Source organism: Passer montanus, unplaced genomic scaffold, assembly GCF_014805655.1.
Source record: "Passer montanus isolate IOZ18808 unplaced genomic scaffold, ASM1480565v1 scaffold1, whole genome shotgun sequence".
NCBI lineage: Eukaryota > Metazoa > Chordata > Aves > Passeriformes > Passeridae > Passer > Passer montanus.
Genome location: NW_024356504.1, coordinates 10,550,508 through 10,564,442, shown reverse-complemented (window position 1 = coordinate 10,564,442; position 13,935 = coordinate 10,550,508). Strand labels below are relative to the sequence as shown.

At 36.0% G+C, this 13,935-nt stretch overlaps 1 protein-coding gene across 1 annotated transcript in view; it reads left to right on the top strand.

Moving 5' to 3' along the window:
- The first annotated feature begins 295 nt into the window (after positions 1-295).
- The window catches only part of LOC120498257 (sodium channel protein type 2 subunit alpha), a 41,258-nt gene continuing 27,618 nt past the window's right edge, over positions 296-13,935 (top strand). Inside the window, exons 1-7 of the mRNA XM_039700778.1 lie at positions 296-905; positions 4,863-4,926; positions 5,488-5,629; positions 6,412-6,618; positions 8,032-8,322; positions 11,477-11,857; positions 12,832-12,964. Coding sequence (XP_039556712.1) covers positions 689-905; positions 4,863-4,926; positions 5,488-5,629; positions 6,412-6,618; positions 8,032-8,322; positions 11,477-11,857; positions 12,832-12,964 — 1,435 coding nt within the window. The 5' untranslated portion in view covers positions 296-688. The remainder of the gene's footprint in view (positions 906-4,862; positions 4,927-5,487; positions 5,630-6,411; positions 6,619-8,031; positions 8,323-11,476; positions 11,858-12,831; positions 12,965-13,935) is intronic.

The window sequence follows — 13,935 nt, the reverse complement described above, 5'->3', positions numbered from 1 at the left end:
GTTTTAAATATAAGTTAATTTTAAGCTTTCATATTGATGCAAATTTTCTCATTTATTGCAGGCACTTGATATAGCAACTTAATTCAGTTTTAAGTTATGTAAAAAAAAAAAAAACAAACCAAAAACTCTAAAGGATAGCATGGGCCATGCATGGGGTATTGTTCTAAAGATGTCTTTCTTCTCCAAACCATCACCCCTCATATATTTTAACAAGATTATTATGATACTATTTCGATGTGCACATATAATATCTTTACAATGGGGTTACATTAATATAGAATACATTGCAAAAGTTCATAAAATAAAGGTTTGGGCAAGAAGCATCAGCAAAAGTAAACAATGCTATTTTATGTAGGGTTGAGATATAGCATGAATAATAAAAAAATCACTTGTTTTGGCATAAACAATGTGTTTGGTATTATCTACTTTTTATTTTTTTACACTATAAAATAAGTATAAACTTACATATTCTCATTCATCTTTCCAAATAATAAGGCTTTTCTTTAAAATTATTGTGTCACAAATTACTAGTCTTTTTGCATGATATCTTTATCAAGAAAAAAGCCACATGATTTTTTTGTGTGTGTTTAGTATCTATTTAGCATCATAATAAAAATCTTTTCTTTTTGCAGGCTTGAAGACTATAGTAGGAGCCCTGATTCAGTCTGTGAAGAAGCTCTCGGATGTGATGATCCTGACTGTGTTTTGTCTGAGTGTATTTGCACTGATAGGGCTGCAGCTGTTCATGGGCAACCTGAGGAATAAATGCCTGCAGTGGCCTCCAGACAATTCTACTTTTGAAACAACTGTTATTTCCATCTTTAATAGCTCTATAGGTGAAAATGGTACATTTATTAATGCAACAATGACAACATTTAACTGGGATGAATACATCGAAGACAAAAGTAAGAATTAATTATATCATCTACTGAATTGATTTTCTGGTATTGATTTAAATAGATTTGAGAACATCTGTATCTTTCCCTTGCCTTTAAAAGTGTGTAATATGGCCAAGAAATATAAAAGCACTCATTTTTCTCTAGTAAATAAAAGCACAGTCGTTATATAATTTAACATTCATAACATTATATTGGGTAGCAAAATATCTTTTTCTTTCATTAAATATGACTTTTAGAGTAAAATCATGTTGCAGCATAAACCAGAAATTTTCGTGCTAGCTTCAAGCCTCCTGAAATAGTGTGACAGCCTTAACATGGGATCTGAAATGTAACAGCTAGGTTAGTGCAAGATAGTGCCCAGTCTCATGAGCCCACATCTGAACATCAGCTAGCCCAAGAATCCTGCCAGAGCACATAAATGTAGCTTTGTTGTTCCTTCTGGAGTTGGGTGAGTGGCTTTGCACCACGCGCCCTTGCACAGCACAGACACGCCTTTAAGAGAAAGCTGCTGATTTATGCCAGGATTCTTTCTTGCAAAATAAGAACTAGATTCCATATTTCTGTCTTTTAATTTGTTTCTTATCTTTGGAAAATCAAGAAATTAGCACTTTTTTCTCTTTTTTACCTCATAATACAATGTTTCTACCATTTTAGGTAGTTAATGTTAGTACTGTGTTAACATGTTTAAAAATTCAGGTAGAACTCTGAACATATCTGTAGTAGATTGCTATTCTTTCATAATAGTATTGTTAATCTCTCCCATTTATCTGTTCAGGACCTTCTATTTATTTTAGTGTATTTAGTATATGTAATTTATTTATAATTAGGTGTAATGGGTTTTTAATAAAGTCTGCATGTATATTTTAACTGGTGACTATATCAATGAAAATTAGGAAACCTCAGTTTAAGAACTAAATGCTTTTGGATCCAGGTCTCATTGCCTTATAATCTTTTAATATACTTATCATCTCAGCATGCTTGAAATATACAAATGTCATGCAGAAATTTTGGATGATAACCTATTCTTAAAGCCATCTGAAGAACAGGTTCCATTCCCCTTTAGTTGTTTCTGGTACTGTGTCATACAAATAGAAATGTTTTTTTTGTAAATATCTGACCTACATTTTCCTAATTTCTGATTGAATATATTACTATATCTGCTGTGGACTAAGATAATCATAGACTACGTTATACATACATATATATATACATATATATATGTATATATATATGTCTTTATGCAGTTTAAAAACTCTTATCCTCTGCATTTCTGGTCTTTCCTAAGCCAGGCAATCCTATTTTCCATTTTGCATTTTCTATACCCATTTTCAATTTTTTTTACTTTTTTTCAATCTTTCCAATTAATCTAGCACTTTTTTCTTGTTGTTTTTATTTTGCCTCTTTTTTTGTTACATTTTTTGTTTGCATGGGGTTTTTTTAATGAGATCCTGAAACTGGGTGCTAACTCCTCTAGCAATTACTTCTAATTTGTATCTTTACCTTATGCTATATATGCAACATTCCTATTAGCACATTTCAAAATTAAGTCGTTTTTATGTCAGCACTGTATTGTTGATTCACAGTCAGTTTGTATTTTGCAGCAGTTATTGCATCTTTTTGTACAGTGGCGGCTGCAGCCACATCCTGATATTTTGTATTTACGTATTTGATTTTGCCCTGTCAAGTGTAGCATTTTTCACTTGTCTCTATTGGAATAAATCCAATTGCTTTTGGACAAATTTGTCAACTTGTAAAAGTCATTCTAAATTTCAAATACCTTTTCTCCTAGCCTTATGTCTTCAGAATACTTGATGCATTTTTTTCCTATTGTTTCATGTCTCGAATTGGTAATGAAACTTGCTAGAAAACAGTGTCTAGCACAGATACCTGGGAGATCTTCGGAGAATCCCTTATGAATTGACATTGTGTCACTGGCAGTAGCTCTCTAAGAACTTTTTTCAAGTGTTTTGTGATATTTCCAGCCAGAACATATCTTCTTTATTTGTATCTGGAAGTGTCATGTAGCAATTGTACCCATGGTTGTTCTATTACGTCGGCAGGAGGCAGGAATAGTTTTGTATATGGCATATTTTCTACAAACCCATATTTACTATTTTTATTACTTTATCATTATTATTTTTGTATCTTAAAAAATCTTCTTTGTTTTCCAAAGTAGTGGACTGAAAGTGGACCTGCACCACAAAAGAATGTGAATTAGGCCCACAGAGAGTTTTGCAAGTTCTGCTTGGAGCCTGTCTGCCTCTTTAAACTGCCTTTTAAGTAGGGGTCAGATGTCTCACGGCCTCTGACTCTGTAATCACCAGAATGTCTGAAAATGCATTAATTTCTTATATGATATCTGAGACTAGAATTGCAGATATATAAATTATGGACATAATTTCTCTCTCTCTTTAAAATAAGCAGATTTTATGCTGCCTCTATCGTATACTGGTGGTGACAGAGTAGAAGCAGTCTGTAGGAACTGGTTGCAATTCCCTGCTTGTCTGTTTAGCATTAGCCCTCAGTTAGTTCATGCCAGCTAAGCTAGTCCATGCCAGCTGGCAGTGAATCTCACGGAACCATCTGCTTCCTGAGAACAGCCAGAACATACCTACTTCTGGCAACTTTAGCTTAATGTGCCACCTGACCCAAAAATCTCCATTAGAGATTCCCATTTTACCCTAAGAATCACAAACTAGGAATTGATGGCAAAATGTGTTTCATTTTCTGCTGCAAAGAAAGAAAAATAAAATAAAATAGAAGAGCGTGTTGGGGTTTTTTAGGCTTTCTGCCTCTTTAAATTATATTTTACCTCATCTTAATAGTTAGCCTAAATGTTCAAGTACATTCCCCTGCTACAGAATTTTGTGCAAGGTACAATAAATGCGTGGTTTCTCCCCCAGCTGCTCAAGTCAAGATCCAATTAGAAATTTCTTGAGCATGTTGTGTTATCACAGAATCAGTGGGGTTGGAAAAGACCTTTGAGATCGTCTAGCCCAACCTATGACCTAACACCACCTTGTCAACTGACCGTGGCACTGAGCACCACATGCAGCCTTTCCTTAAACATCTCCAGGGATGGTGACCCCGCCACCTCTCTGGGCAGCCCATTCCCATGCCCAGCCACCCTTTCTGTGAAGAAATTGTTCCTTATGTCCAACCTAAACATTTCCTGGCACAGCTTAAGGCTGTGCCCTCTCATCCTGTCACTGGGTGCCTGTGAGAAGAGACTGACCCCCACCTGGGAACACCCTCCTTCTAGAGAGCTGTAGAGAGTGACAAGGCCTCCCCTGATCCTTCTATTCTCCAGGCTGAACACCCCAGCTCCCTCTGCTGCACCTTACAGGACTTGTGCTCCACACCCTTCACCATGTTCACTGCCCTTCTCTGGACCTGTTCCAGCACCTCAATGGCCTTTCTGAACTGAGGGGCCCAGAACTGGACACAGCACTTGAGGTGTTGCCTTACCAATGCTGAGGACAGGGAAAAAATCTCATCCCTAATAATTCAGGTTTTTTTTAAAGGAATACTTGGATAAAATAATATGTAATTGATAATTATAAATGAATAGTACTAAGTGTTATGTATCAAAAGGCATGAATGAAAGCACAGAATTGCTCTCATCCTTTGCCTCATTTTCCTGGTATTTTTTTGATTTGCTAACATACACAATTTGATATTCCACCCCTTATATCTTATAATTTGGTTAGGTTGCTAAGAATTAACTGTATAACTAACTTTTTTGTTTTCTAAAGAAAGGCTAACTTGAAGATTCTGTAGAATGTAATTTTCCTGTCAAAACAATACTTTTCATGCTTTTTTCATTCCTAACCACTATATATTGCTGTTGAACAATGTGTTAGCTCTGCTAGTTTTCAAGTGTAAAAGTCTATATAATTGCTCAATTTTCATTAAGCATAAATATTATCTTTTTCATCACCTTTTTGATTTTTTTTTAAACAGGTCATTTCTACTTCTTGGAAGGACAAAATGATGCACTGCTGTGTGGCAATAGCTCAGATGCAGGGTAAGAAAATGATCATAATTTTTCATTATGCATCAAAGACAAATAATAAGCTACTTAGAATAGCTCAGGTAGTCAACTTTAATATCAAGTGTACTCTAGAGTTGCAAGTTACCAATGTTTTGCATTTGAAACTATACCTAAATACAACCATCTCTGTGATTTGAATTTACATAGGCACTTCCATCAGCCTTTCAGGCTACTTTTGTAAAGGTAATCACATGAATGATCTGTGCATAAGTGTTGCTGCCAGCTTGCTAACAACTGTTTATTAGCCATGCTACTTGATGTTCTTCTCTTGTCCTGATGGAGATGTGTTATGACAAATTGTGGGGAAGGATAGAATACTATTAGTTATATTATTAATGCATTGAAATATTTTTAGGAAGTAGAATTAAAAAGTGAAAAATAATAAGCTATATAATTTTATGTTAGGTATGTAGAATAACATTTTACTTGTTCATAATTTCTTTAGCAACTGGTACTCCTAAACAATTTTGTTTTACTGCAGCGTATCGTAATGTAGAGTAGTTGTTAAAAATAGCATTTCCTCTTCTTTTGTAGTCAATGCCCAGAAGGATATATATGTGTGAAAGCTGGTAGAAACCCCAACTATGGCTACACAAGTTTTGATACATTCAGTTGGGCATTCTTGTCACTGTTTCGATTGATGACTCAGGACTTTTGGGAGAATCTTTACCAGCTGGTGAGGACTTATTAAAATAAACAGCACCATCACCAATACCATTACTACATAGTATTTGCATAGTTGTTTTCATTCACTTGTCCCTAAGGCCTTTGGAACAGAAACCATCTTTAATTTCATATATGTAAACTGTTGTCTAAAACAATAAGGCCCTTATTAATGATTTAGGTTCCCATGTGCTTCTTAAATACAATATAGGGAATAGCTGTTATTTTATAAAGATGGTTAAGCATTATTGTTTTTTTTACCTGAATGAATACATGAATTTAAGTTGTCAGAGTTTCTCACCCATACACGCTGTAAAGAGATGCTATGTTTGATTGATTTGCAGTCTAGTAAAAATATTTTGTTTTGTGTCCCTGAACTACACATATCCTTACTTGAAGTACTGTAATTTTCTCCACTGTCACATTATGTATATTGCACTATTTTTGTGGCAGTGTAGTTTGGGACTGATGAGACAGGAAGGTAAGATGCTGATCAGTGGCCACACCTACTATTAAATTTAAAGGCTGTAATGTAGATGTATAGATTCTTACTGGCATAAGTTCTGAACTATTCAGATTTGGATTTACCTTGACAATAGTAGACACAAAACTTTTTCATATCTATTTAGGATATAATATTATTTCTATAAGGAAAAAGAAACTAAATAATCTTGTGTTAACATAATAACATAACAAATCTGTCTTATAACATATTTCTAAATTAGAACATAGAGGCTAACTTATGCAACAGTAGTTAAAATCTGTTTAAAAAGTGTATTATCTCTTTTTCTCCAGACACTGCGTGCTGCTGGGAAGACATACATGATATTTTTTGTTCTGGTGATTTTCCTGGGTTCTTTCTATCTAATTAACTTGATCCTGGCTGTGGTTGCCATGGCCTATGAAGAACAGAACCAAGCAACAATGGAAGAAGCAGAGCAGAAAGAGGCAGAATTTCAGCAAATGCTGGAACAACTGAAAAAGCAACAGGAAGAAGCTCAGGTATCCTTGTAAAGTAAAATTTCATCTCCTGTTCATGACAGTGAACAAATGCTTTATGTTCACGTACGAGAAAACTTGTACACCCCTACTCCTAGCAATACATTCTTTGTTTCAGAAATTCCTTCATATTGTAAACAATCTCTAATGTTTTCCATTGCACTATTTATGCTGGTTTGAGTGAATCTGTTAATTTTGTGACAAAAATAATAACCAAAAAGCTAAAGCACTGGATTTTCAAATTGGAGATGGAAATTACCTTTTTACTGGAGCACTTGAACAAGTTGCCCAGAGTGCTTGTGGAGATAATCAAAAGCCATCTGGATATGGTCCTTGGGCAACCTGCTCTAGGTGACCCTGTCTGCTGGAGAGGTGGACATGATGACCTCCAGAGGTTCCTTTGCAACCTCAACCATTCTGCGATTGTCTGAAATGGAGGTGGAGATATGGAAAAAAAATCCAAAGAGTAATTGTGCTTACATAAGTAACAGAAGCAAAACTATTGTAGGTGATGGTGCTTCAGAAATTGGCTTTTCCTACTCCCTGCCCATCTCTCACAGCAGAAAGCCATAGTTTTATAGTTTTAAAGAGCATTGGGAAAAGTGCAGAAACTGAATAAAACATTTCTGTGGTACAAATGTAATGATTATATGCTGCTTTGAAATTACTTTTTATTTTTGAAGGCTCTCAAATCTTTAATAGAAAAATTTATAATGTCTGCTTGGCATGTGGCCTCATAGAACAGAAGTTGAAAAATGTCTTCCATATAAGCACATGACTAAAGTCAGCAGTCAGCATTTTTTGTTTCATTGGTCAATTGGTATGTGTTAGGGGTGAATTGGGAGATTTTTTTTGTTGTTTTTTACCACATCTTGTAAATAAATGTTAATAAAATGCTCCACATGTTTTGAAAATCAAACAGGAACAAGTATGTAATAGTGTGTAATTTAACACAAATCTCTGATTATTATTTGCCAAGCTAAGATATCAACATTACACAAGATCTTTAATAGACTAGGGAGTATTCAAAACCCATCAAAATGTTATAAGAAAGTGTTGCTTCCAGTTAACAGGGATTTTACCACTTGTTTGAGCCTTGATTTTTATTTTTACATAGTGCTTCAGATGAAAAATTCATTGCAACATATTGCTTCAATCTGAAACAGATGTTTTTTTTGACAGCACAGTTTTTCCCTTGGGTTACTCTTGCTCCTGGTTTATGGAGCAATGGCAAATTATGGTTCCTGTAGTATTTCACAAATTACACTTCTTATGATATGCTGAGCTTGGTGAAGTAGAAACTTTGCTTTTATTTCAAAATAATAGCTTCTTTAAGAGTGGCAATAAATTTGAAATAGTGAGTGGGGTATGTGTTTGTATAAATGGTGGAAATCACACATGTGCTTGTATGTATAGGCGGCGGCAGCAGCTGCAGCAGCTGACTCAAGAGATTATAGTGGAGTAGGTGGAATAGGTGGATTCTCCGAAAGTTCTTCTGAGGCATCAAAACTGAGCTCAAAGAGTGCTAAAGAGAGAAGGAATAGAAGAAAGAAAAAAAAGCAAAAAGAACAATCTGAAGGCGAGGAGAAGGATGGGGAAGAATTTCACAAATCGGCATCAGAGGACAGCATCAAAAAGAAAGGCTTCCGATTTTCCATTGAGGGGAATAGACTGACATACGAAAAGAGATTCTCTTCCCCACACCAGGTACCATAGTATTATTACCTCTTAAACACCTTTTTTGTCTACTCATCATATAAAGAAAGCCCTGTATAGCAGTTTGGTTACTTCTTGCAAGATACCACAGATTCATTAATATCCTAAATCAAAGACTAACCAAGTAAAAACTTGCAGCCAAATATGAAACTCTAAGAATTTGAGAGGTTTTGGTTTTACTCTGAATTCCTGTGTGAAAAATCAAAATTACATATATTAATTAATATGAGCTGTATTTCAAGCTTCTTAATTAAAATGGACCTATCTCCCCATCAAGTTGGGTGTATTCAGCATGATGAGTAGCTTCAAAACAGGGTGCATACATACAAAATGTAATGTTTCAAATGAGAAGAGTATTAAAATTTGGGATGCAGAAAGCTCAATAGAAATTACATTAATGCTCATGTAAAATTTGAGAAATTAATTGATGTGAGACCATTAATTGTGTTATCTTAAAGAAGGTGGAAATGTGTGTGGCAATGTGTCTTTGCATGTGTTCTCTTACATTGAAACACCAGTGACTCAGAGTGCCATCTGCATCTGCCATCCAGACATTTATTTCATTTGATAGTTTTGTAATGTTATCTCCTACAGTTTTCAAAGCTCCTCTTCATTTGCCCACTTCTCACTCTCCCCGTAGCACTGCAAATCCAGATCTTGCATACATTCTCTCCTTTTTCTGCCCCTTTTTGTGTCTCAATATGCTTCTTCCTTCTATCTCCATCTTTTCAATTTTCCCTGGTCTTTATGACTTGCTTTCTCCTTCTTCTTAGTCATTATTACTAAACTCATTCCTGCCTTTCTAATCCTCTATTTCTGTCTCTGGAAAGCCTATTTCATCCCTTAACAGATCATGAGCATTCATACTTTCTTCATGTATTGTTTTCTCCAGCCTCCCATTCTCAAAGAAGCTCAGAGCTCTTCATCCAATTTTTTCTTACTAAGGAGTGTCCTCCTTAGACCAGACTGTGGTGGGAATATAATGTTTCTGGCACTCCTTCCACTCACTTCCTAATGTATTTCCTTTCTCAACAGTAATCCTTTCCCCCACCCCACCTCCTTGGTCTGCCGCTGTTTTATGTTGTTAGCTGTCTAACTAATCTCTGTGAGGCTTCATTGCTGAATTTAGTTCATGATTCATTCTGTTCCTTACACAAATTTTCACACATGTCAATTGACTTCAACTTCACGTTGAAGATCCATGATCCCCTAGGTGCATATTCTTGCCTATCTCTTCATTCAAACTGCAGCCTTATTCAACTGCAGCACAATTCATCCGTCTTGTAAGAAATGAAGCATTCCTCATACAACTTGTTCTTCTAACATTTTCATCTCCAAGTTCATTTACAGTTGTTTGACTATGACAGTCTAGAAATCACCTCCCCTCTGGTTTTCCAACCCTAGTTCCTTTTCAGTCTGGATTCTAACCACTAAAAAGAAGTTCCACTCATCAGTTTTTAATACCATTTTCCTAGAGAAAACTCAGGCTTATATATAATCTTTGCCTTTTTCCTTGGCATTTCATTTTCTTTCAATGTAAATGACCATTTTATTCCTCTTGAAATCTTATTCTTCCTAACATTCATAACTTTGTCTCCTCTCAATTCTTCTGGTTTAGTTGTGCTTTAGGAGATCCTTTTACCACTTTGACAGTTTTCCAAAGGATGTCCACAAGGCCTTTTGCTAGATCCCTTTTCTCTCTCTTTTTCTTTAATTGTTTTTTTTTTTTTAAACTCTATTCTGGACCCACAACTGTTTTGTTGTTAAAAACAATAGTTTTTAACTTGGACCTCTTTACTGCTGTATTCATCAAGAATGTTGTTGCAAAGAGCATTAACCTATCCCATTGCTTTTCTCTAATCTGCTAGTAAACATATTTACCTAAATATTTTTTTTATATCATAAAATATACTGTACCTGAAGTTCCTCCCAACCCACCTTGTCTACTTACAGTAAACAAGTCCCAGCTTTGACTGACCCAAAGCAGTATTCATAACCTCCTGTTAAATTTTCAAACTAGTTTCTTTGAGCTCTTTCTGGTATGCTGCCCTTCATGCTTGGAAGAAGCTCCCATGAGTTTCCACAGAACACTTCATTGCTTTCCTCAAATCCCTCTTTAAAACTCTCTTTTACCATGCTGCCTACAGAAAGCTTGACAGGGAAGTGACTTCAGGTGAGCTAAGATGACTGTTTATCATACTCATCAATTTTGCCTCTGTGTATTCCCTTTTTTTTTGTATCCATCTGTTGTGTTACATTTAAATGATAAGTTCTTTGCAGAGTGCCTTTTTGTTCTGCATTTTGCAGTCCCTAATACAATGGGGCTCAGGTCCACAAAGATAAGTTGCAGAAGAGAAAAAAAGACATTGCTTCATTATGCATCATCTCTGCTGTTTATAGAGGTCTTGGGTGAAATCAGGTACTAATACTTACCAGTTGAGTCAAGGCAATTACTGATATGAATTAAAATTAAGAATGTGTATGATTAATTGTAATATTAGAGCATTATTTTGACTCTAATACTGGAGATCCTCCAATAGCAGAACACTTATGCCAATGAGTAAACTGATGAAGATTAGCAAACCTATTTATACAAAGTTACAGGAAAATCATTGCATATTCAGGATAGCTAAGACTTTAAAAAAGAAATAAGAAACCTATTATGATCTACTTGACTAATATCTGAAAATATATGTAATTTTTTTAAACTAGGCAGTATTTGGGAGCTACTTCTGTGTGCAGACTGGGTCACAGAAAATTTGCCTAAAATTTTATTTACTCAGCCTGTCGTACTAATGCCAGCCTGGGGTAAAGAGTATCTAGATACACTTATTCAGTTTATGCACAGTTGGTAATAACATAGGCAGAATAGCAGAGGAAACAATTCTGTCAAGCAGTTTCTTTTACTCTGATTAAACTGATTGATTTCATATATCCAAAGCAGTAAAATAACTAGTCTTTGTCTGTCACTTATGTGCTCTTTGTTTACTACCCAAAAGGGAGTGTATTAGTGGGGGGGACTGTACCAGTTCATTTCTTTGTAGATGACCTTACCCTTAAAGACATTGTGGATTTTTCCTCTGTATGAAAATGTTGTATTTTAAATTATTTTCATCTGATAATAATTGTTTTTATTTACCTGCAGTCTTTGCTGAGCATTCGTGGCTCCCTGTTTTCCCCAAGGCGCAACAGCAGAACAAGTCTTTTCAGCTTCAGAGGTCGAGCAAAGGATGTAGGATCAGAAAATGACTTTGCTGATGATGAGCACAGCACTTTTGAAGACAACGAGAGCAGAAGAGATTCTCTCTTTGTCCCTCATAGACACGGTGAACGGCGCAACAGTAACATTAGCCAGGCCAGTAGGTCATCCAGAACAATTCCTGCACTTCCAGCAAACGGGAAGATGCACAGCACTGTGGATTGCAATGGAGTGGTGTCTTTAGTTGGTGGGCCGCCAGCTTTGACATCGCCTACGGGACAGCTTCTGCCAGAGGTGATGATTGATAAAGCAGCCACTGCTAGCAACGTAAGGAAGTCTGCAATAGCTCAGGCATGATGTTCTCTCCCCGAATGATCAGTCACTGTTTCCACAAATGTAGTCACATGGCAATGATGACCTTTCTGGCTAAGCTGTGAATGCTCCTCTCATGTATTTCAGCTATAAGCTAAAGGAGAAATTGATGTTGTCCAGCTCTCATTAACTAAATATGCGAAAATGCATGCAAATTGACTGGGAATTAAAAGAATAACATAGTAAAGCATTGAATAAATTTAGTTTGTGTAGTCTTACACCCATTGATTCATTATGCTTAGACTTAACTAAGAAGTGGATGATTCTGTACTTGTATATCCAAAAGGATATCAAAATGGAAAAAAATTACATTTTCTTAATGGAATATATTAAATTAGTATTTAGCTGCCTGCTGTCCATACATGAAACTTTTGATATTACCCTGGTAGTACAACTTAAAAGGGTTGTGACAGTGTTCCTGTAATATAGCTAATTTTTCTATGGGTTTTTTTATGTCAACATTACTAATTTTTTCATTTGTCTGAAAAATGTTCTAGGAAATTCATAGTTTATTCTAAATTAAGAGTTCTCTTAAGAAAATGCACTTATGCTTAGTTTCTTTACTGCTAGCTGTGTGGGCTGTGCATTTTCACATTTAGAGAAAGATTTCACTGCCTAAAGCAGAGCTCATTGAGAAGCACTGTGAAACATTTTTTAGTCTGAAATCTGCTTTAGTATCTCACCCTGTTTCAGCAAAGTACTTAAAAACATATTCCTCAGGCACAAGTGCAATGTGCTACAGTGTTTGACTATTTGTTCTGTGCAGAGTCAGGCATGCCTTAGTCTGTTGTGAAGCCTTAATATAACTGGAGCAATGTAACTGGTGTGGGACAGCAGAGTTTTAAATCTTTAGAGGAGAGCTCTAGAGTAACTTACAGTGTTAATAAATGTACAGTCAATTAGCTATTTCATTAGTGCTTTATTTTCAGGGCACTACTACAGAAACTGACTTAAGAAAGAGACATTCTAGTTCTTACCATGTTCCTATGGACTACCTAACAGACCCTAGTGCAAGGCAAAGAGCAATGAGTATAGCCAGCATGCTTACAAACACAATGGAAGGTATGTAACACAGACTTTTTGGTTTTTTTGTATGACAGTGCCTTAAAAGTGCTGTTAAATGTGTGATGCATTAAGTGGTAGTGATGTTTTAATGCAGCTATTTCAGCCTAGAGGGTACAGACAAGAAGAGATTTCTATGTGGAGTTAGTTTTGGGATTTTTGGCGGTTTGTTTGTTTGTTTGTTTTTAATTTGGGACTAATAAATTTGGAAAAAATATAAAAGCTTGCAACGTACTGATAGGTTTGAGGTAGAAGTAGCAAGTTTCCAATTTAAAAATGGCTATGCTTCTTGCAGTAGAAAAATCCCCTTCTACCAATTCAATAGACTTGCTGTTTCACAAAGGAGGGATCATGTTCTTTCTGTAAGGCTAAATACAATTACTCTGAATCATGGAATTAAGCAATTATTTGTAAGAAAGGTTGAAACCTTATGTTAAGGCTTAAATGACTATGCCCAAAATAGAAAATTGGAAGGTAATAAAGAGCAGTTGGGCACATGTGGACCACAATGCTGCCTAAATACTTGTCTGACTTCAGGGTTGCTCTAAATGCTAATCTTTCATGAGGATATTTTAAAATATTTTATTGGAAGGGACCTTAAAGATCATCTAGAGTTCCAACTCCCCTGCCATGGACAGGAACACCTCTCACTGGAGCAGATTGCTCCAAGCCCCATCCAACCTGGCCTTGAACACATCCAGGGATAGGACATCTACATCTTCCCTGGGCAACCTGTGCCTCACGACTCTCACAGTAAAAAAAGTTTGCCTACTACCTAATCTAAACCTACCCTCTTTCTGTTTAAAACTGTACACCCTCATCCTCTCACTCCGCTCCCAGATAAAGGCTCCCTCTCCATCTTTCCTGCAGGCCCCTTGTAAGTGCTGGAAGGCTGCAATAAGGTCTCCTTGGAGCCTTCTCTTCTCTAGACAAGTAACCCCAGGTCTCTCAGCCTGTCTTCACAGGCCATG